Source organism: Saccostrea cucullata, unplaced genomic scaffold (assembly GCF_032062105.1).
Source record: "Saccostrea cucullata isolate Sc308-1 unplaced genomic scaffold, CSIRO_AGI_Scuc_v1 ctg1507, whole genome shotgun sequence".
Classification (NCBI taxonomy): Eukaryota; Metazoa; Mollusca; class Bivalvia; order Ostreida; family Ostreidae; genus Saccostrea; species Saccostrea cuccullata.
Window position 1 is genome coordinate 24,565 of NW_026939375.1, and position 26,044 is coordinate 50,608.

A 26,044-nucleotide genomic window follows, 5' to 3' on the forward strand; every position below is an offset into this window, starting at 1 on the left:
AAATCAAGTGTCTTTCAAAAGTTTAAGATATAACTCTTTTTATCTGATTTTACTCTGACTAGAATTTAGATGTAGAGTCTTTAATAAGTTCCTTTTTTAAACATGGAATGATTTTGAGTAAGAAGGAAATCGTAGAGATGCACTTGTTTGTAAATAAACCTGACTATCAAATCCATTTTGAATATATTAGGATGGACTCTAGTCTCTGTGTCTGATCATCATCACAGTCTGTTTTAAGGCTTCCCTTTTTTTCCAGTGATACCATACCGGGTATCTTATATCAGACACACCAGACTGTCCATACAGTCCGTTCAGGTTTGAGAGGCCACATCTGTCGTACCACCAGGCTCCGTGTCGGTTTGTAGCACAGTTAACATCTGCCCTGTCGTTATCCTTGTCCTTTGTTGTGAAGTCCATTCCATTGAGATTAAACAAACTTTCACCTATATAACAGAGTATATGATGAAATACACTCAAATGTGTAATTTATATAAAAAAAATTATAAAATCTAATTCAAAAATTACACGTATGTTTATAGTCCAGTAAAGAAGCTAATTTTAGTTTGGATGATACTAAATAATAATAATAATAATGATAATAATAATAATAATGCTTTATTTAGAGAAGGTAACCCGATTAGTACAAGGTACTATCCCTCCCCGGGGCATTCTAAATTCAAACAACATATTACATAAAATGATACAATGAAAGATAAAACATGTAAAGTTTGTTAATTCATGAGTAGTTAAATGTAATGTACAGCTAATGAATAAAGACTCAAAATAACGAAGTCAATAATAATTGTTCAGGAGATGTTTTAAAACAATAGTAATAATCATACATCATGTACAAAGGATATATCAAAACATTTATTTACAGGCGTTGGCTATTTATAATTTTTTCTACATTTCGTCTAAAAATAGCTAAAAATGGTGACAATTTTACATGGAATGGTAGATTATTTCATAAATTTACACCTGAATATTGAAGAGAATTTGTAAATATAATTGTTTGATGTTTTTGTAAACGAAGATTATGATTTAATTCTGAACGTAAGGAATAAAAATCATGGCTATGAAAAACAAAAAGGTCCTGAAGATATTCAGGGCTCATACCATAAAAAGTTTTGTATAATAAAATATACTTATGTAGCGTGACAAATTCAAACACAGTTAGTCATCCCACTTTTTCATACAAGGGTTTTGATGGCTTGATGCTGCATCAAGAATAATTCTAGCAGCCCGTTTCTGAAGTTTATGAATTCTTTCAATGCTAGTTTTAGATGCATTACCTTAAACGGTAAGACAATAGTTTATTGAAGGCAAAATATATGCATTATAAAAAGGTTTTTTGATATTTAATGGAGGAAATTTCTTAATTTTACACAGTGTAAATAAATTGTATGTTAAGGATTTACAAACTGAGTCTATATGATAATTATACCGAAGATTTTGATCTATTTGAACACCTAAGAGTTTTTCATAGATCAATGAAAAGGCACGTTGACAAGCATTCAGAAGATTGCTGGTTCAAATCCAAGTGTTTGTACCGTGTTAATTGTGACCTTGCATAAAGTTCTAGATCACCCAAAAATAGAAAAAGGCTAACACCACTTAGCACTACAGAAATTGTTTATGTGAGCCCAAGAACACCATAGCTTTGGAAGTATACTTGTCAAAATTTCTGATTCCCCACTTTTATTTTTTCTAAAAGTTCAAAACATCAACATCAATGTACTAGTTGCTCACAATTTTGCCTTTATTTTGCTATACTCACCTGTCGAGGCCAAAAAAATTGTAATCGAATTTGTAATTACTCGACCATGACTGCTTTTGCTAAAAAGTAGGAAGTTCGAGTTCCATATGTTTTTCGGGTGTATTCTACATATTTTTTACTTTCATACGTTCTCCAACTTTGCTTGATAACGATAAACAGAAAAAAGGTTTAATTAAAATGCGGTGTATAACCACACAACCATGTGAAAGTGAAGTTGAATGGCCCAAGCTTGTCGTAGTTAACAAGAGTTCTGTTTCCTTTCACTGTATGACTTTATTTTACTTAAAACCTTTATAATTACCGCCCGAAAATCCTAACAAGAGGCCCATGGGCCACATCGCTCACCTGAGTAACTTCAGTGCTGCAGTTCTTTACCAGATTCCCCATCTTGCTATACCTATCATGCCCAACTAACCCCTTCCCTATTATAATTTTAAAACTTTAGAATCTACACTACCCAAGGATGCTTCCACATAAGTTTCAGCTTTCCTGGCCCTGTGGTTCTTGAGAAGATTTGTTCTATATATTTCTATGTAAAACTTGGATTCCCTATTGTGGCCCCGCCCTACCCCCGGGGGTCAAGATTTTTACAATTTAATATCTACACTACCCAAGGATGCTTCCACATAAGTTTCAGCTTTCCTAGCCCTGTGGTTCTTGAGAAGAAGATTTTTAAATATTTGTTCTATATATTTCTATGTAAAACTTGGATTACCTATTGTGGCCCCGCCCTACCCCCGGGGGTCATGATTTTAACAATTTAGTATCTACACTACCCAAGGATGCTTCCACATAAGTTTCTGCTTTCCTGGCCCTGTGGTTCTTGAGAATAAGATTTTTAAATATTTGTTCTATATATTTCTATGTAAAACTTGGATTCCCTATTGTGGCCCCACCCTACCCCCGGGGGTCATGATTTTAACAATTTAATATCTACACTACCCAAGGATGCTTCCACATAAGTTTCAGCTTTCCTGGCCATGTGGTTCTTGAGAAGAAGATTTTAAAAGATTTGTTCTATTTATTTCTATGTAAAACTTGGATTCTCTATTGTGGCCCCACCCTACCCCCGGGGGTCATGATTTTAATAATTTATTATCTACACTACCCAAGGATGCTTTCACATTTGTTTCAGCTTTCCTAGCCCTGTGGTTCTTGAGAAGAAGATTTTTAAATATTTGTTCTATATATTTCTATGTAAAACTTGGATTCTCTATTGTGGCCCCGCCCTACCCCCGGGGGTCATGATTTTAACAATTTGGTATCTACACTACCCAAGGATGCTTCCACATTTGTTTCAGCTTTCCTGGCCTTGTGGTTCTTGAGAAGAAGATTTTTTTAGTGACCCCACCCATTTTTTGTCTTTTCTTGATTATCTCCTCTTGCAAGGGGATATGTCCCTTCATTCTCACAATTTAAATTCCCCTTTACCCAAGGATGCTTTGTACCAAGTTTGGTCAAAATTGGCCCAGTGGTTCTTGAGAAGAAGTCGAAAATGTTAAAAGTTTACAGACGGACGGACAGACGGACAGACGGACGGACACACATTTGGTTATATATTGGGTACATCAAGTCCAAGTCCTATTGGATACTGCTTATTGGATACAAAAAAAGTGTACACACGAGAGAGCATTATTTGGGTAGTTACTGTTCAAATCTTATTGGATATCAATCCTCGTGTCCCGTATTTTATTGGGTTTTTTCTTATTGTTTTTTTATTCATTTCAAATGTATTATATATTTGATATTTGCTGGTAAATTCAGACAAGACTGAAAACCTTTGGTTTTGAACCCATATTTTTTGTCAATTTCTGTGATATAGCTCTTTTATTGTAACACCTAACTAATTTGTTCTTAGCAATAAGGGTATACACCTGTATATTTCAAAATATCTAATATTAAAATATATGAATATCTAAGTGCAAAAAAACTGAATTGGAAAGAATGAAGGTATCCAACAGGCATTGGACAGGTGTCCAATACCTGTTGGGGTTGAATTTTGACGAAGGGATTAAACTACCCAAGAACAATAGAACATGTGTACATTGTCCAAATCTATTTGGGTTTCTTGAATCTCGTCATCAAAATACAACCCAACAGGTAATGGACACCTGTCCATTTCCTCTTGGATATCTAATCCCACCCAACAGGTAATGGAAACTTGTCCAATTCTTCTTGGGTTTCTTGAATTGTTTCATCAGAATACCACCCAACAGGTAATGGACATCCGTCCAACTCTTCTTGGATATCTACATCCAACCCAACAGGCAATGGACACTTGTATAATTCTTGGGTTTCTTGAATCTCCTCATAAAATACAACCCAACAGGTAATGGACACCTGTCCAACTCCTCTTGGATATCTACATCCCACCCAACAGGTAATGGACACTTGTCCAATTCTTCTTGGGTTTCTTGAATTGTTTCATCAGAATACCATCCAACAGGTAATGGACATCTGTCCAACTCCTCTTGGATATCTACATCCCACCCAACAGGTAATGGACACTTGTCTAATTCTTGGGTTTCTTGCATTGCATCATCAAAATACAACCCAACAGGTAATGGACAGCTGTCCAACTCTTCTTGGATATCTACATCCCACCCAACAGGTAATGGACACTTATCCAATTCTTCTTGGGTTTCTTGAATTGTTTCATCAGAATACCACCCAACAGGTAATGGACACCTGTCCAACTCCTCTTGGATATCTACATCCCACCCAACAGGCAATGGACACTTGTCCAATTCTTCTTGGGTTTCTTGAATTGTTTCATCAGAATACCACCCAAAAGGTAATGGACATCCGTCCAACTCCTCTTGGATATCTACATCCCACCCAACAGGCAATGGACACTTGTCCAATTCTTCTTGGGTTTCTTGAATTGTTTCATCAGAATACCACCCAACAGGTAATGGACATCCGTCCAACTCTTCTTGGATATCTACATCCCACCCAACAGGCAATGGACACTTGTCTAATTCATGGGTTTCTTAAGAAATCCCCTCATCAGAATACTACCCAACATGTAATGGATACCTGTCCAATTCTTCTTGGATATCTTCATACCCTTCAATAGTATATAAACTAAAAGGTATTGGACATTCTTCTTGGTTTACTCATTTTTTTTCATAAGAAAGAAAGCCCAATAGGTATTGGACATTGGTTCAACTCTTCTTGGATATTACAACCCAACATTAGAATAAAACCCAACAGGTGATGTTTACCTGTCCAATTCTTCTTGGGTTAATTGTACCCTTCATTAAAATTGTCAAATTTGTCTTGGATATTTATACTCTTGCATTACATTGCAAACCCAATAAGTATGAGATTTACCTTCCCTAGTTGAATTCAAATTTATCTACATAAGCATACATAAGTCCAAAACATATTTAATACTTTAATTCTAACATTCCACATCTCATTCAGTGTACACTTTACAAATGATAGGAAATATATAAGCATTTTGTGCCTAAACTATTTGGCTTTTAAAGAATTTTATAAAAATTTAACTTAATTTAAATTTTAACTTAAATATTGGAACTTGGAGCAAGTCATTACAGTTAGAGCAAGATGCTGAAAACCATATTGATAAATAGATCACATCCTTGATAAAATATTTGCCTTCAGTTGCTAAGATTGTGTTGTATTATATGGAAAATTTCTATAATCCTGTTTATTACAGATACATGTACAATGCATATTTTCCCTGTAATAATAATAATACTTCTGAGATGTAAAAGAATGGATTAAATAGTCACCGATGTTAAAAGATATTACCGGGTATATGATCTCATTAATCTGGTTTGGAAATCACAAACTTAGTTTTGAAGCCGATAAAACAGTGTCGCACCAGAAAACTCAGTTACAAGTATAATGAATGAATTCATTGTATCAAAACTTTAAAATAATTGATGCATTATGTCCAAATCTTTTCGACAAATCGGGATAAAGATATTAAATCAAATCATCACTGTTATAAGTCTTAGAGCTAGAGAAAAGTCATAACATGCCCAAATTTTACATGTAAGACTTTGATCCTATATTTCAATAAATGTCAAAATGGTTTTATTTTTGTTTCTGTTCAATACTTTCTTCTTCAGGGTCTCTCATGGTCTATACTGTAAGATACCTCCTTTGACCCTGCTCTTTTATATTGCCAGTAGCAGTGGTTATGCGCAGGCAATCTTTGAAATATTCCTCATTTCATGCATCTCCTTCAGTTCTGCCTCTGTCCATTTTATTCATTCTGCAATTAGATAAAGGCATTTCTTTGCCGTATAAAGCATGTTTTTCTTGACTACAGCAAGATCACCCTTTATGTTGATCAAACCCAACCAAGAAGTAGAAGAAATTTTCTAATTCAGAAATATGTATTGAAAAATAAAATGGAAGAAAAACTAAATTCTATCAAACTTTTTTTTCTTCTATGTCTAACTGCATCTTCATCCTACCCCCCATCCGTCATAATTTTATCAAAATGGAAGCATGGAATCATCATTCAACACACAAAACGATGTTGCACATTAATTAGACAGTATGTTAGTTTCTGATTGTTAAGAAGGAGATTTTAAAAAGATTTTACACCTATTCCTTGCAAATTTTAGACTTCTAATGTAACACTATCAGTACATTAGGGGTACATAATCTTCAAAAACATCTCTTCACTTAATGATAAAGTTTTCACATTAGTATTGTTTTTAGCCCAATGATTCTGCTAAAGTGGATTTAAAATTGACCAAAACCTTACTAACTGCTTTGAAATCATATTGACAGGGACAGAGACACACTTGAAACTTCACCCACCCCCCCTTCCTGGGTAATGCTTTGCACAAAATTTAATTAAAATTGACTAAGCTGGATAGAAGTTGAAAATATGAAAAATTACAGTCAAACAGATTATGAATAACTTTCAGCACATCAGACATAAAGAAGTGATCCTTAAATAAGATACACCTACAAGATGAAGCTGTTTTATTCCTTTGAAGTGATATCTAGTAATGTTTCTTTCCCTGTATGCCACCTCTATCAGAACAAAATGTTATACATGTATTAACATAACCTATGACCGTGTAGTACCCCAGTATTTACTTTACAATTAATTAACTTCTGGAATCAACCCTCAGATGCCCTTAAATCAAATGATTCTAAACTGGCAAAGGTAAAGGGCATCTGAAGAATTAAAAAAAAAATGATAGTACAAACAAGCAAACAGTGTGCATGAAAATGTTGGCAAACACTAGAAAAAATACCAAGGTACTTTCTCAAACTTAACATGAATACTAAAGAGGTTTTATGTAGCTGTATTGCACATACCAAAAGCTTTCCTGCAGTTTAAGGTTGGTTGCCTAGTAGTTATGTAGTATGTACAAGTTTTTCCCTCTATCTCTTCTAATTTAACAAGCGAAAATGTTTCTAAAAATCTTATTGTTGGCATGAAGTATTCCTGTTCATTTTACTGATTACTTACAATTGTCCTATTTCTGAGGGTCATCTTCTGATGAGTGTGTTCTCTGCAATGTTCACAATTGAAGTTCCTCTTTGACCTGTTACATATTGAAAATCCTCAATGAACATGATTATGGTTTTAATTTCCATTGTAATTATTGATTACTTTTATAAAAAAAAAAATCTAAACCAATTTATTGTAACATAATACTTAGGAAAATATTTATGTAATATCAATGGAAAAAAGAAATCATTATCTCCCGTTATCCTAAAATCACAAGTAAGCATTAATCATATAAATTCACATACGTAAACCCATTAGCTTTTTGTGCTATTAAATCATAGTCATCGCTGTGCAATAAAGGAAATCAAGTACTAATCCACAGCTTTGTGGCAATAAAGTTACTATCCCCGAGTAAAAAGTGACAAGCCCAAATATAGAGGCAAAAATTAAAAAGTAACATTGAAAAAAAGTTCATCGTAAAAAAGTAAGGGTATTAATTACAGATGATTCTTTTTAAAATTAAAGTTTAATTTTCGCTAGTAAAATTTAATCATATATAAATTAATGATTTAAAAAAATGAAAAAAAGATTTAAAATATTCCTATTCTGGGCATTCACTAGTTCGTCTAATTAAAACGAAGCAAAAGTCATTTTGTTTTCATCTTGAATCATTTAAAGCCATATATGGCGTATATACAATGAAAATTATTAGACTAAAATTATAAGAACTTATTATTTGTATCATTACTTTATATAAACATGATAAAGATAAAAATCTAAGTCAATTGCGTTATAAAGATATCAAAATTTAATTTGGATTCTCGGAATTTTCTCCGACTTGGAAGAAAATACAAAAGATTTAAATAACACTTTACAGAGAAGATAAAATCGTATTATTAGATAAAACGAGGTGTTCTCTGTGCTCCGAATTGTATGTAAAGCTTTAATTTAAATGTTTAACTATACAGGTAACTCTTGATGGCTCAAACTTCGATCTCTTGAAGTTCTTGATCGCTCAAAGTCAGTCTCCGGTCCCGATTTTTTCCCCTATATAACTAAGCAAATTTACTCTTGATTTCTCGAACTCTTGATCTCTCGAAACCCTTGATCCCTCGAAGTCAAAATGCAGTCCCGCTATGCATATTCTATTGAAATTTACCCTTGAAACCTCGAGGTGGTCATGCGTATACAATGTTACATCATTAGCGATTTTACCTGGACATTTAAATGGCCCCAGGCAGAAGACGCGGGTTTCTTTACTTAATTTTGTATTTTTCAAAAATAAATTTTTTGATCAGATACGCCATATATGGCTTTTAAAAAAACGCAACATAATTGCATGACACTTATCATTGAGCTGATTGAGTGAATGTATACAATTTAATAATGAGATATCTGTGAGGCATATATGTACAAGCAAATATTGCTATATTAAACAAAGAAAAGGGGGGAATTCAAATTAGGAAATAAAATATCGTTTTTAAGTAAATCAGTCTTGTAGTACTGCAAAATGGATGCAGTTGTGAAGATTTATGGATAATATGAGCATGCTGTCTGGAATATTTCTATATTAGGGAATTTAATAGCAAAAAAGAGTGAAAATACTGGTGGTGCTTTAGTGTTAGATCTATACCCTAAAAAGGGCATGGTAATCAAGGAATCAAAAGGGCCTTTTGTGTTGCGACAGGATCTCACGAGGGCACTTTCAAAACAAATGGTTAATGTGTTTAAAATTACATTAAACATTTATTAATTTTTACATACTTGAAAATGTTTAATTACTTTTAATATCCTTTCATATTGAAATTTTTATTTAAGCAAGAATTTAAAGATAAATTCATATATCTGTTTACTAAATTAGTAAAAAAAAATTTTTAAATACCAACACAATTAGCACTCTTATGCTGACATGACAATTATTGAAACAAAAGGAATATAATAAAAAAAGGCATTTACATGCAATTTCTTTAATCAAAAAAGTAATAAGGTTACTCTTGAGAAAGTAATGGAATTTCTTTTCATGTATTGCATGTGTATTTTAAAATTCCTAATAGCCCAAGGGGATTCCTCAGTGCAGAAAACCACTAGCCCAATCTCAAAATGAAAGCCCCGGGTGTAGCGCGATGCTAATTACACACCCATCATGTGAAATAGTTATAGTAGCCCTATATCAATTTCAGTATTGTTTTAAATTAATTAAAACAAATGACAAAAACAATAATTTAAAAGAAAATAAAGCAGACACTCATCAGTAATGCAATGAATCTCTTAAGTTACATATCAGATGAGATAAACTTACATACAATTATTTAGTTCTTGTCAATTATCCCATTTATCATCATCTCAGCTCACTTTGCGATTGTAATACTGTCTACATGAACCAGGGACCTATATACTAACTTATACTAGTATATAGGTCCCTGCATGAACCGATAATTTACAGCTGATTTATTAACACACGATTGTTAAAATTATCATTTCCCTTTCCAATATACATTGTCAGAACATACTTAGTTGGTTATGATCTCAAATTAAATAATAAACACTTTCGATTTATTAAACATTAACTAACAATATACGATCATTTACTAAATACTTCTCGCCCTCAAGAGAGTTAAAAAGACAGAGAAAATTCAAAATACAAACAAGTGCAACTTAGGATTAATTGTTCCGATATATCTATTTTAATTTTGTGCACAATTGTTTTCAAAATTACATTAAAATCTATTTTCCCTAAACAAGAACCCAGCAATAGATAAATATTAATCCAATAAACTTACCTTTTCTCTTGTCAATCAGAAAATCTTGTTGACATTAAGTGTTTCTTAGTCGCCATATTTTTTTCCATGAAAACAAACGTTGTTATGATCAGGATCAACGGAAGTTGATTTTCGGAACTCTCGAGAATTTAGAGTTCCGAATGTAAAACTGAAACAACAAAACACGGTGCGTCCGTGAAAGCAACTTTTTTAGACACTTTTTTGGACAAATCGTCGTGTCCAAGTTTTGTTGGGTACTAACCTGCAAATACCCAATTAGGGTGTTTTAAGCATATTCAGCGACACTTCTTATTGGGTATACCCAATAAGCAAAAAGTACCCAATAAGTACAATCTTGGCATGAAAAATACCCAATAAATGCACTCTCGTAAACACGGACGGACAGACGGACGGAAGGACGACGGACAAAATGTGATCAGAAAAGCTCACTTGAGCCTTCGGCTCAGGTGAGCTAAAAAAGCATACCTGAATTCCTTTTAATCATTGGAAATCGCTAGATTTTTAACAAACACAACAAAATCATCCTAGCGTTTATACGGAAAAATCAATGGAACCGAAACCGGAAGTGCTCTCCTCTCAATGTCAAACTGGAGAAGTGGGAAATAGATAGTTTTCAGTAGACCCAAATTAACAAGAGTTATTTCCCTTCAGTCGCCATATTGTGGGTCAACAAGCTCATATTCCTTCATAATTCAACCAACTTTAACTTTTTATACTGGCTATTGTGGGCTGGAAATCATTGTTTTTCTGACAGTTATACATTTGTTAGAGCCTCCTTTATTTCATAATGTTTATTCCATAACGATTTCCCCCCAAATACTTCTGCTACGCCCTCTTATATTTAAAAGAGGGAAAATTACCTGGTTGACCCACAAGATGGCGGTCAACTGGAAATAACTGTTGTTAATATGGGTGTACAGAAAACTATCTATACATGTAATGAGACATTATGTAACTATTATCAGTAAGGCACAGGCACTTTCGGTAAGCCCTCTTGTTATCCTAATCTCAACCCTAATTTACATGTATGGAAGAAGATAGACCGGAGTGTGAGACACGTTTTCCAGCAGCAGAATCTAGCGGATTTAGAGGACGACCTTGTTTCCATATGGACTTAGAAATTTTGACTAGTATATTTAAGTTAGTGTTAAAAAAATCTAGTACATATATGTATTGACGAAACTAGAATACAAATTCGTAAATGATGGAAAAAAGTACAGATACCCTTTTTCTCTATATGCATAGTACTTAATTATGTTTTATACACCATCTGTATTTGACATCCTTCAAATATGTTCATTAAACAATTATACCTTCATCTCTCTGCCATACCTTGATCACACCACTCACCCGCTGTTCCGCTGTATCCAGATACTGTCAGTTTATATTTATTGTATTCATCTCCTATGTAAAATGTAGAATACACAGCATAAGCCTGTTCTCCGCTAAAGCTCTGGAGATTAATTCGGAGTTCTTGGTTCCGATCCTTGGTTAAAGAGTGGATTGCGTCATTCCCTATATACAAATTTTTCCCTTATAAGAGCTTGTGTAAAATTTCCCTGCATAGAGCCTTTTAATTGTTAAAAAATTCTTAAAGCTGTGGATTGGTTGAAATATAGCATCTGATTTATGGCATCAATTTACCATAAGTACAGTTTGTTATGTCTTGAATTATTTCCCTTTTTTAATATTTTGTGCTTTTATAGGCTCTAGTAACTTTATTTGTTCTATTTTAGGTTCTCTATACATAAATCGAAAACAAAAAATCATAAGTACGAAAAGAAGTATGGACGATTGCTATTATATTTTTTTCTTACCTGAACTGTATTTAGATTGCATTTAAAGTAGCGGTTGAGATGTTCCATACATACCTAACCAGTAGTTTTTAAAGGCATTTCCAAACCCCTCTTTGTACTCGTTCCATGTCCTGTAAAAATCCAAGTCGCCATCTTCTCTTTTCTGAATCGTCTGTAAACAAGATTCATTTATTTACTTAATTGGCACATGTCACAAATATGAACAAGAGGCCCAGGGGCCACACCGCTCACCTGAGCAACAGGTGGGGTAAATGCAAAAATCAGTTTAGTAAAAAGTTTTTAAAAATGATATAATTACAGTGAAATATCAGTATCTCGAAGTTGAGGGGACTTGGACACGACTTCGAGATAACAAGGGGTTCGAGATATCCGAAATTATCTTCCAAAGTCGAATCAATAATTTCCCGTTTTTCTTATACATCTTCATGCATAACACTATCCTGTATTACCAAACATGTTGTCTTGACGGTAAAGATTCAAGCATATTCGCAATAAATAATAAAATGTATTAAGAAAAACAATGTTGGTGTTTTCTTTATCGTCATAATTGAAAAACATTTTAATATACATGCCTTTAATCATTGCATATACAGCGATTTTACATTTTCCAGGCCATGCTTATGTGGTCAAACGGGATGTATCATTAGCGTTGTAGTTGAGGAACCTTCTCCGTAAGAAAAGAAAGAACGAATTTTTTAAAACTTTATTTGATTGATTTTAGAGCAAAATATTATTTAGAGCACTAAAAAAATCCGTATTTAAACTGTGAACTTGAATACTTTTAATAGCTTTCTTGTATTACATTACCAAGTTCTACTTAGGAACATATAGTTTACGTAACTAACAGAGCAAATGCTGAAATGACGGTCAAGGTTATCTATTTATACGCAGATAAACATGGATGTAATAAATCACTGCACTGTGCATTACGCACTGCAATTTAACTGTTTAAGTTCATATTGAAAAATTTTTTGTGTTTTATGAATTTACGATTTTAATTATATAAAGCATATTATTAAATGCAATATCGGTAATACTGTCTGTATTTAATTTCTGAATTGCAGCGAGTGGCTAATTGTTTTATCGGTCGTAAACTACACAAACACCCAAGCTGTCATACCAATTACCGTGTCACAGATACCCACCTGAACTTTGAATTAATTAAGATACCCCCGGTTTGAAAGTGTTAATCGCCACTGGCGAGAAAGTGTGAGGTCACGACGCCAGGTGTGTTCAGTAGACCGAAAAATTTACTGCACTTCGAGATAAGCCAGGTAAAGTAGGGCTTGGGACTTTGAATATACTTCGACATAAGCGGGATATTCGAGATTACCTTGTTCGAGATATCAGTAGTTTTTTTTAAATCATATATATAGAGAATACGGCCGGGACCGACGATCAACTTCGACTTAAGCGGGGTATTCAAGATATCCCATGATAGAGGTACTGATATTTACCTGTAAATTGGGTTCAAGGGAGAAAGGGGTGAACAAACTTAAAGCTACATTTCCTAATGATACTTTTGAATTTAGATATGAAACATAATGTCAGTGGTATTTATGACCAATCATGGTTTTGCTTTTCCTGAGAAGAAGAGTTTTCCTATGTATTCCTATCTTAAAGTTTGATAACCCATTGTGCCCCATCCTACCCCCGGGGGTCGTGCCTTGAACAAACTTGAATCTAAGGTACAAGAAGATGGTTACACATGAGATTCAGCTTTCCTGGACCAATGGTTCTTGAGAAGATTTTTAAACAATTTTTCTTTGTATCCCTATGATAAAATTTGATACACCATTGTGGTCCCCCCTTACCCCCCGGGGGCCATGATCTGAACAAACTTCGGTCTACACTACATTAGGATTCTTCCACATGAGTTTCAGCTTTCCTAGCCGGTGGTTCTTGAGAAGATGATTTTCGAAAGATGCCATTACTTATCTCCCGTTAGAGGATAGTGTGACCCTTTATTTGAACAAACTTGAATCCCCTTTAGCCAAGGCTACTTTGTGCCAAGTTTGCTTGAAATTGGCCCAGTGGTTCTTGAGAAGAATTACAAGGGCTCTCCAAAAAGTTCGTGAACAATGATGATTTTGTGAAAATAAATCATTTTTATTGATGTAACTTTATATTTTTGTAAAAATCGGGGTCTTTAAATGTCGCAAATAGTGTGTACGAACCAAAGTTAAAATGCCATAAACTTTGAAAAAAAAAAGTGTTTGGATTAAACCGATCATTTTTTATATAACAAGAGGCCCACGGGCCTTATAGGTCACGTGAGTATTGTGCAACAACTTTAAAACATTAAATTTAGTTCGTTTTTTAAACCAGAGGCCATGAAATTCGCAATTCACAATTTTGAAAGAGGCACCATTGCTTATCATAATTATCATAATTATAGACTTAGCATACTTACTCTACTTAATACTCAAAGGTAGATCAGAGTAATAAAGAGAAAATGCAATTCCACTTTATAAGTAGTTGTCCACATCATCCCAAATGAACCACTGACATTGGGGCCACATATTTCAAAATTTTGCAAATTTTATCATAAAATGATTGATTAATACCAAAGAGCAGATTTCAAAGCATTAATTTATTTTCAGACAAACTATGTACCCCCCCCCCCACCCCTGACCCAGGAGGGGGCATAAAAAATAACCATTTTGCTAGATGCACCTTTCTTCATCATAAATATATATTCTTGGATCATTGGCATCAAACCCAGGAGCAAAGGAAAGATTTTCAAAGAATAAATGTATTTTCACGATATAATCAATAGAGCCCCGCATTAACACCAGAACCCCTGACCCTGGGGCCATAAAATACACAATTTTGGAAGAGGCACTCTTGCTCAACATAATTATGTACTTACATAGTTTATTTAATACCCATAAGCAGAGAAGAAGATTTTCAAAGAGTAAATGCATTTTCACTATATGATCAATAGAAGCCCGCCCTAAAGCCAGAACCCCTGACCCTTGGGCCATAAAATTCACAATTTTGAAAGAGGCAATCTTGCTCAACATAACTATGTACTTAGTTAGTTCATGTAATACCCAGAAGCAGAGAAGAAGATTTTCAAAGATAACATGTAAATGCATTTTCACTATATAACCAATAGAGCCCCGCCCTAACACCAGAACCCCTGACCCTGGGGCCATAAAATACACAATTTTGGAAGAGGCACTCTTCCTCATCATAACTATATACTTTGTTAGTTTATTTAATACCCAGAAGCAGAGAAGAAGATTTTCAAAGAGTAAATGCATTTTCACTATATGACCAATAGAGCCCCGCCCTAACACCAGAACCCCTGACCCTGGGGTCATAAAATTCACAATTTTGAACGAGGCACTCTTGCTCAACATAACTATGTACTCAGTTAGTTTATTTAATACCCAGAAGCAGAGAAGAAGATTTTCAAAGAATTAATGCATTTTCACTATATGATCAATAGAGCCCCGCCCTAACAGCAGAACCCCTGACCCTGGAGCCATAAAATTCAACATTTTGGAAGAGGCACTCTTGCTCATCATAAATATGTACTTAGTTAGTTTATTTAATTTACAGAAGCAGAGAAGTTCGAGTTCCATATGTTTTTCGGGTGTATTCTACATATTTTTACTTCCATGCGTTCTCCAACTTTGCTTGATAACGAAAAGCAGAAAAAAGTTTGATTAAAATGCGGTGTATGGCCACACAACCATGTGAAAGTGAAGTTGAATGGCCCAAACTTGTCGTAGTTAACGAGAGTTCTGTTTCCTTTCACTGTATGACTTTATTTTACTTAAAACCTTTATAATTACCGCCCAAAAATCCTACAAAGCATACCTGAATTCCTTTTTCAAAGAAATCATTCATTTTCACTATATAATCTATGTAGCCCCGCCCTAGCACTCAATCCCCTGACTTTGGGCCATGGATTTCACAATTTTGGTAGAGGACTCAATGCTTATTACATTCATGTCAACAGTTTGCCTGCTTGATGTCCAGGAGTAAAGAAGAAGATTTTAAAAATTGCAATAATTTTATCGGTTTTGGCCCCATCCCCCAGGCCCCAGGGAGGGGGGGACAATCAAATTCAAAATTTTTGTTGCCCTTCACCCATAGATGCAGTATACCAAATTTGGTTAAAATTGGTTCAGTGGTTTCAGAGAAGAAGCTAAAAATGTTCAAATTTAACACACGACGCACGACACACCACACACGATACACGACACACGACGACGGACAAAACGGATAGCAATAGGTCACCTGATTTACTCAGGTGACCTAACAAGGTCAAAGATTTCAAGAAAATCTTTTGTAACACAAATAAATAGGCTATCATCTTTTTGAAATCTTAAGTATCGTTTACTATATAAACAGTGAAAATACCTTGGTATTAAACAAAAACCATAACAAATATGTTTCAAAACTCGACAGAAAAAACGAAGTCGGCTGTCCAAAGGAGCAGCATCCCATCAAAAATCTGTTTTAACACGTTGAAACGACTCCAGAAACAAAATATTTGTTCAGACAACTCACATTTGTCAGAATATGTTTAGTTTATTGATTTGAGATAGGTATATAGTTACGTTTTTTTTTCAACAGTGCGTAGAAATTCCATGTCAAACCAAGGCTTTGAAAAACATGTTATTAGTTGAAAATTGATATTTCTATTCATGACGTTGGTATAAATCTAGCCCAACACCGGACTGGACTGTGCAACCTGTGTATACGAATTGTTTTTATTTATAAAGTTCGTAAATGTTTGTGTATTGTTTTCAACTTAAAAAATTAAATAAATTATCATCTATACGAATAGATTATTGCTAGTGCTTTGAAGTATGATATAATAAAATAAATGAAGTGTGTGTTCATGAACATGTATTAAAAATTCAAAATCCAAATGTTTGACGTTATAATAAAATTAGTTTAACGTCAGACTGGTCTATGCGCACAATCCGCGACATTTAAAGACCCCAAATTTTACAAAAATATAAAGTTCCATTAATAAAAATTAAAATTTTCTGACTTGGTTTTACACAAGAAACATTTTGATATATATAAGATATATACAGAACCATTTTTTCTATTAAAAACGTCATTGTCCACGAACTTTTTGGACAACCCTCGTAAGATTAAAATGTGAAAAGTTTAAAACGACGACGCCAACAAAAACAACGATGACAGCAACAGACCCCGGACAAATTTTGATCAGAGAAGTTTACTTGAGCCTTCAGCTCAGGCGAGCTAAAAGGAAATCAATTGATCACTACATTTCTCTATCCTATAACTTTCTTGTTGAGTGGGAGAATATCTGCTATTCGCTACTCTTTGGTTATATAGAGTGACGGGAGTTAAAAAGTAAGTATTCTAGTTTTGTTTTGAACACAGTATATTTCCATTTATATTTCTTTTTTCTTTATATCTCTTTGAATGTTAACAGAGTTGTTTTGTTGATAATTCTGCCGTAATTTATATAGATTAGGCAGGTAGATAAGTCGGGAGCTAAGGACGCCAAATATGCATAAATCTCGTGCGGATACCTTTGTGTTTGACGTCAGTGGGTAAGGCTATTGAAACTTACATGGGAGGCCTCGTGTAATTTAAATTTAAGTCTACATTTTTTAAGTCTGAATCTACAATTTTATGTCATAATGAAATGGAAATATAAGGAATCACTGTCTAGTTAGTAAAGTATACCAGGGACATCAACGATAGTGGGAAACATGGAATAATTTATTCCATGAAGAGAGGATAATATGGAGATAACGAACAACATTCAGTCTCAAAGTCCATTAACAATTCAAAATAGGAGCAGAGCAAACACGGACCTCCGAAACCTCAGAGGTGGGATCAAGTGCCATAGATAAGTTAGCATCCCCTGCTGACCGGTCACATCCGCCGTGTGCTCCTTGTCATGATCAGTAAATAACGGAAAAAATCCGTCGTCAATTCTGTGTATAAATAATGGACTAACAATTGGTATGAAAAACGTCAGTCAGAATTTGACTCAATGATAAATAGTATTTGCTGACAAGGTCATTGTATCGACTATAGAACTTACGAAATCATGACTTCAAACGAGACTGCTGATATTCTTGTTACATCATACGATATAACATAACTTGGGGAAGTTTACGCTTTATAAATCGCGAAGCAGTTAAAGCGTAAACTGCCCCAAGTTTTGTTATATCGTATAATACAAGTTAAAATAAGCTTCATTCCTTATAATTTAATTTCAGTGCAGACAATGAGACAATCCTCCTCCCCAAAAATAAGGTTTTATATTGATTAGATTTTAAAAGTAACGTCAAGAGGAGTAATACGTTTTGTGACGTAACTAATGGTGACGTAGGCAAGTTATGTTATACAAAATGGATAAAATCTTTTATCCAATCAAATGACGTGCTACAAGTAAAGTTAAATTTAGCATCCACAAGTCATGTCACGTCATTACGTAACGCTATGTGACTCTTACCAAAACAATGCTTTTTCAAACCCCAAATTTTACTGTTTTTCCGCTCTCAATGATTATTTCAAGAATAAAGATATGAAAAAAATTATTAAACTTTGTTAAATATTTTTTATTATTTTTATTAAGCTCTCTAATAAATATATATTCGTCAAATGAAAAATGCGTTTGAATGCAAAACTTACACCTGAAATATAATAGGTAGTAATTGTCGCGCTTTTTCATTCCGCTGTTTCCAGGACAACAAAGCTGCGTGAGAATTTTCTTTTATAAAAACAGACGCCGGAGAATTCATAGAACAAAATGATACCAAATAACCCATTACAGATGCAGATATTACCATGATAGAAGACTGCATAAAGTAAGTAGTTTTTAGACAAAATTTTCACCCTTTTATAGAACAGGTTGCATATGTGTAACAACATTAGATCGATTCAGAATTTAATTCTGTTCAAATTAATATGCATGGTATCTTAATAAACCCCCGCGCTAAGAAGCGCTTTTAGAATAACCCCACAAATGTTTTAAAATTCATTAAAGAAAATGACGCCGTCAACGAAGCTGACGAAATCGCTAGTTTGGGTTACGGTGTTTGTTTACAGTATCCAAGGATATCTTAAGGGGAACAACTCTTCATAGCTTCAATATGGGGTGCCCCATGGGGAATTTTTTTTTTATTATCAAATAATGCCTTATTAAATTCTTTTAACTGATATTGTCGCCTCTCCAATGATTTTGTATAAAGCAAATACAATAATAGCGTGTATTACCCGAAGTTTTTTTTTTTTTTTTTTTTTTTGACATAGGAATTTTAAAAAATAAAATGCTTCAATGAATTTTTTAAAACAGAAAGAAAAAATAATAATTCATAAATTCAACAAAAAGCAAGATGATAAAAAATCAAAAACAAACGGTACCTGGTTTGATTATATGAATTAGTAAAATTACACTGACTTATGCATTATTGAAAAAAGAGAGTTAACAGGTAAATTTTAAACATGTTTAAATAAATAATAAATAGTTACGCAGATAAATGAAATATTTAATATTTCAGACTTCAGGAAGGCTAAAATGCCAAGAAAAATTAAATTACAATATACTCATGAAAGTGGACAAAACAATTTTTTTGGGGGTTGGGGGGGTATGCTCTGGAGGTCTTGGTAAATATAGATGTTGTAAAAACTATAAATACGAAAGAAGATAATTTTAAAGTAAAAATTATTTAGTATAGGCATTTGATGTATTTTTTACATAAATTTATGAAAAGGGTTTTTGATTTATAAATACGCTATCGACGAGATTTAAAAACAAATGTTCTGACTACTCCACTATCCTTCAAATAATGCACTCGAATTTCTACTAAGGAAAATAAATATTTTGAAATCCCTAAAAATAATTTAAATATTTTCTAGAACTTGGTGGAAAATTTGTCTCATCGCTATTATTATTCAACAAGCTGACCATAAGATGTCTTGTGATACTCCCAGGATTTTAAATTCTGATGTCATTAACTTTAAAAGGGCACATGGCGTATCCGAAACTGCCCAATGGATTGTGTCACATTCTGGTAACTGTAACCCGACATCAATTAGTGTGGCTATTAGGCGACTGTGGTCAGAATATGAAAAATTCAGAAAAAACAAATCTAAATCTGAAGGTAGCAGAAAGCTTACAGAGTTCCTAGGAACAAAATTTGCTCCACCTAAAGTATCAAATACAGTGACTCCCAAAATGCCCGAAGCTACATATCTGATCAGTTCTAGCGGGGATGCCTTTTCCACTGCAATGTCCATTTCAGTGTTCATGGAAAACCAGAATCTGACTAAGGAGAAAATAGCACTAAAGTCTGAGTTGACTGAAACAATATCTCACATGCAAACACTCAACATAAAATCAGAAGATGTGATAAAGCAAAATAGAGTGCTACATGAGAAACTGAAATCATCAAATCAAGCTGTCAAACGCACTAAACGGAGAGAGGACTACTGGAAAACTAAGTGTACAAAATTGTAAACATCAGATGACACATCTAAAGCAGACTACCAAGCACTTCTAAATGAGCTACAAACTGAAAATGACCAACTTAGAATCACTGTCAATGATCCTCAGCATACCCTTAAGGAAAAGGATGATGAAATTTCCTATCTCATGGAGCAGCTGCATGATTTGACTGACACCAAAGTCATCAATCTATTTGACAAGAAAAGAAAGCATTCACTCCAGAACTTCATTTGTGTGTGTACTCTCTTCTCGAACACAATGTCCCATCAACTAAAATTGGTAAGTTTTTAAAAAAAAAAAATTTCCTGATTTGTTGACTTGATGTATGCACCAACATAAAGTAAATGCACATTTTACATAAACGTTCATATTTTGATTTAGGACCAGCCATAGAAACCTGTTTGAAGTTAGCAGGAAAAGAACCTGACCGACTACCTTCTCCATCAACAGTTGTTAATATGAATATCCAAAGACTCTGTCTAGCCAAAAAACAACTACAAGAAGAACTGTCAGAAAAAATCAACACCACGTTGCACACAGATGAGACATCGAAGTTTGGCATTAAATATGGTGGGTTTTCTGTTCGTGATGAAGAAGGTAATTATTTTGCATTAGGACTTCGTGAAATGGCCACAAAATCAGCACAAAACACACTGGACACATTCAAAGAAATTTTGCAGGATATTTCAGACAACAACGAGTAAACCCAGAAGAAAGTTGGAAACAAAATTATCTGCAATATCCAAAATACGATGAGTGATCGTGCCGCTACAGAATTAAAGTTTAATGAGCTATTAGAAAGTTACAGAGAAGAGCTGCTACCACAGATACGGGAAGATTACCACGCATTGGATGATGTTGGCAAAGAAACAGTCAGCAGACTGAACAATTTCTTCTGCGGTGTTCATGGCCTGGTACATATGGCGAATGCGGCCCAGAAGGGATTATGTGAAGCAGAAAAGGGGAATTTCGATGGAAACCCACCAATTTTTGATGAGAATTTCTCTAAAATTGATGAATCAGGTTGTTTTCGCTTAATAAGAAGTGCATGCAAGGCTTTTGCAAGAAGAGGTGATGAAAAGTGTGGGTGTTATGGGGCCTTCCGAACATACATGCAGCCATTTCTTACTGAAAACAGAATGATCTCACTTCCTCTGCAGCCATTTAAGGGCCAAAGATTCAACATTTTATTTCAAAATGCTGCATGCCTTTACTTTCTTCATCCTCACATGACTGAATTTCTGGAGAAATCAGATATTGAAAACAAAAGGCTTCTGAAGTCTGTTCTCTCAGATCTTAAAGTTTCTTTTTATGTTGCCGGACTGAACGCCCTGGGATTGATTTCAAAGATGATTACAACACCCCTTTGGAATATTCTCGAGAACAAGGACACATCAATTGAAGATATGACACAAAATTATCTCCATCTATCAACTTATTTGGCTGATTTTATAAAGGGAACCTTTCCAGCTTTAACAGGAATAGACTTTAATGGCGACAGAGTTTTTGAATTCCTGACCAAAGAGTCTAATTATGATACTGATGTTGAAATCATTCTACGTGTCCTGTTACCAGCGATCCGGAAAGTAGTACTGCATGTCTATAAAGACCACTTGCCAGATGGTAAATATGAAACTTTTACTGAGGAACTCTCACTGGCTACTAAGAGTGTGGACAAACATAATTCTTATTCCGAGCGACTGTTCGCGTACATGGATCAAATTTTAAGAGCGAAACCTAATATATCAGCTCTGGCTCTTGAGACTTACACACTTTTCCTAATGAACAAGACATCCACATGGAAAATAAGAAACAAAGAGGATATAGAAGACCTTATTTCGGAAGCTAGAAAATCCGTTTCCACTGAAAGATATTTATTCTCAAAAAGAAAAGGAGAAATTCAACGACAGAGAGAGGAGAAACAAGAAGATTTCCGAAAAAGAGCTGAAAAAAAGAGAAGAAAACAAGCACAACTGGAAAAACAGAGTGATGACATTATTTTCTATGGTTTATGGAAAACAGCCCGCGAGTGTAAATTGAGAATAAAGGAGTATGGACGCACATCAGACATAGTCAATGCTTTGAAAGCCCAGCTCCGGTACCGTAAAAATGTTTTAAAGCAGAATGTTCTTGAACAAAAACTGTTCTCATTTTCTAGAAAGAGTCCTGATGGAAAAAGACAAACATTGACACACAAGGAACTTTTGTCAAATCTATTAAAAGTTCTGAAATCTGTTTATATTAACCATGAAAATCAAATTACTACATTTTTTACATTGATTGCCTGTGTTATTTGATTGTTTTTATATTATCTAAACACTATTACAGGAAAAGATTAAGATTTTGCATTTTAAGTGATCTTATAACTGTCAAGTGCCGGAGATTACCGGTAGATACAATGCATTTAAAACATGTACTTTTAAACATTATATGCAAGAGCACAGAGAAATTATCAAAGATTTAAGAATTATGTTTTAAACTTCTATTGCACACACAAAAAAGAATTCAGCTAAAGTGCATTTATTTGATAATTTATTTTTCCCTATATCCTTGTAATTTTTAGAGTTAAAAAGTTTGACTTCATTTTTGTAAGTGTTAACGTTGGCGCAATAATACACAATTTTACTTGTGATGCATTGTAGTATAGGAAGTGAAATTAACAATAAAGTAATTAAATGTGTCATATTAAGTGTCTTTTACAAACAAACATATTATTTTGATTTAAGATCTAATTTTTCAAAGCATTTGCTGTTCATTCAAAACCAACTACTTTGAAAAACAAAATGGTCACACAAAAAAGTGCAAGCACTACTTTTTAGCAGTCTATTTTTAGTAACAACTTATGACTAGAAACCCAAAATGTTATATTTTCTTTTTCTACTCTCAATATGCTTTAAGACAGTATATAATACATGTGGTAAATATCAAATATAAAAATTGACTTGTGGATGCTATTAAATTATTCATACGTAAGCATGTTCTTGCGTATCGAATCAACTATGATATATATACTCCGTATGCAGGTGATAGTTATGTTGCTGCATTAGAAAGGGAAGCTGACTATAGAAAAGTTAAAGTCATCACGTTTATCACATAGCTTGGTTGTTTGATTACCATTAACATCTTTTTCAAGTAAAATATCCAAGTACGAAACAGATATGCCAGACTCTGTGGTATCTTTTATCTCAAGCTCACAAGGATATATCAAATCGACGTAGGAATGGAAATTAACATTGTTCATTGAGTATACGTCCTCGATATATCTAAATATCGAGTTGAAGGCCACAGTAAGAGTTTTATTCTTTTCCCACTATCGCTGATGCCCTGGCATACTATGCTATCTAGACAGTGATTCCTTAAATATCAACAATTTGTCACATTCTAATTTTGTTCAGATATCTTAAAAGGATTGTGTTCATTTTGTCAAAAAATGGAAAAATGCATACGTTTGTTTATTTTAGCAAGCAATGGGATTCATGTAATCCAATATTTGTTCTTTATATTCATTTTCGTTTTCCGGAAATCATTACTTAAGAAAATTTTCTTCAAAAATTGTTTATTATTAAAAAATTAAAAGACTACCCACCGTCCAACCTCCTCCATCTGTCGTCATGTCACAATATACCTCTCTCAGAGTGTCAGCGAAAATAACGTAAACTCCATCTTGTCCTTTTTTAGTGGGGTCTCCATTCAAAATATCGGAACAATCCTTGTATCCTTTTTCTATTTAAAGTATGGAATATTATACATATATAGACTTATGATGAGGTCAATCCCTCGATATATAGACCTTAGAGAAAGCATATCGAGCGAGCACGAAGTGCGAGGTCGATATGCTTTCTCTTAGGTTTATATATCGAAGGATTGTACCGAATCAAAAGGCTACAATTGTTTTATTATTTTTTTTATCGATTAATAAGAAATGTCTTAAAATCCTTCTTTTTAATACTCAGTACCTTCTAATACAAGGCATTTTTATGTCATTTGCATTATGACGTCACATTTATGAAAACCAGCTATAGTATCTGTTTTTAGAAACATCCAGTTTATAAAAACTATTGTGACGTCAGCACCATTGTTGCTTCACAGAAGAACGTTTTCAATTTTAGAAACAGCAGGTTTATAGATTTTTAAGATAGAGACATCCAGTCTGTAACACTTTTTATACTTGATCATGTGATCCAATTTGAGCCAATCAGATAGTTGGAACAATAAAGACAAATTATAAATGGTAATAAGGTACAATATTAAAGCTCATAAATCCATTCAAACAGTAAAAATCAGGTGTGCAGAGCAAACACAAATTTGTAATCAACAGAGATGGGATCAGTTGTCAAGGAGGAAATTTCTTGAAAATCTGTAATATTCCCAACAACCAACATGAATTTGAATTACCATATCTATATTGGATTCCGAAACTTGAAATAAACATGAGGTTCATGATCTATGTCACCTGAGCATCATGGACAAAGTTTCAAATGATTTAATTTGGTTCATGTTTTACGCTAGATGATATGGCATTCACAATTTTGAAAGAGGTGCCATTGCTAATCATAACTATACACTTCGCATCTTACCTTTTAAAACCTGTACACATTTACCACCAATACAAATGTCATACTCAGTACAGGCGTTGTTTAAGCAAGAGGCTGCCAAGTGCTGAAGTAAAATCAACCCAGAGTTGTGATTCCTTAAATATATAATTTAATTGGTTTTTATGAAAATGTTTAAATCTTTTCTTACCACTGGAAACTCTTCCTTTTCTACATGAAAGGTTGGGCCTTCTGTTATTAAACTGTTGACATTCTTGATGACAAACCTTGAGTTTAGCCGGCATGTCTTTTCTTCTTGTATCCAATCCACTGAGCTACACAACTTAAACTTAAAACAAATCATCATGCACATTGAAATGTCAGAATTTCTCAAATGGTTAAAACCTGGACGTGAGGAATTTTCATAATTGCTAACGAGCAAAGTTTTGGGATCGAATGGGTCGAAACATTGGGAGTAGCATGTCTGTAACAGAACTAGATATTGTCCAATTCGGTAGAGACTGATCATCATAAGATTTGTAATCAGTCTTTGTGAAACGATATACTTGCCAAATTAAATGCTGGGCTCTACAAAGGCAGTCAACTGCTTCTAATGTCTTCATTTCTGTAAAATATATAGCAGTCGTTAAGGTTTAATTATTTATCATTGATGAGCTCCCACGTGATCGTTTTCATGTTTGTATTTTTAAAAAAAGAGAATTTTGTCGATTTATTAATCATTTACGTAAAAAAAAAAGAATCAGGCAGTACAAAAGGAAGAAGGGGGTAAATGAGTTTTTCATTTTTTAAGGGATTTGTTGACCTATGACGTATGTTTTATGTGGATTAGACCAATATTGATGTAATGTATAATTATTTCAATCCTGACTAACCCGTAGGATCATTTTCAAGTAGGACAAAACATAAATACTAGCTGTTGTCAAAAGAAGGAACAAAAACAAAAGAAAACAAAACAAAAAAGAAAACAACAATAAATCCCAATAAATAATGATTGCCCAGTTTATGTATATGTCATTCTTATACCATGTAAGCAATGAAGGGAAATCTTTCTGGCTAGTGTTATTCATTTCTTTGTCTCATACGTGAAGATGATACTACCCGTGTTGTAAACCTATGTTTTATCTACGGGTAGATGCTTTATCAATAGCACTTCCGGTTTTTGACAAGATCCCTCTCCTCTGCGTAGCTTCAAGATTCAAATTTA

General features: G+C 33.8%; 1 protein-coding gene and 1 pseudogene across 1 annotated transcript; one reads left to right on the forward strand and one right to left on the reverse strand.

Moving 5' to 3' along the window:
- Nucleotides 1-198: 198 nt before the first annotated feature.
- Nucleotides 199-25,124, reverse strand: LOC134252965 (angiopoietin-1-like). Its single transcript, XM_062735497.1, has 6 exons — nt 25,107-25,124; nt 24,865-24,946; nt 23,874-24,010; nt 11,881-11,977; nt 11,353-11,524; nt 199-436 (listed from the first exon to the last, which is right to left on the reverse strand). The coding sequence occupies exons 1-6, from the start codon at nt 25,122-25,124 to the stop codon at nt 199-201; spliced, it is 744 nt and encodes a 247-aa protein (XP_062591481.1).
- LOC134252967 (uncharacterized) lies at nt 20,090-22,584 on the forward strand (annotated as a pseudogene).
- Nucleotides 25,125-26,044: the final 920 nt, after the last annotated feature.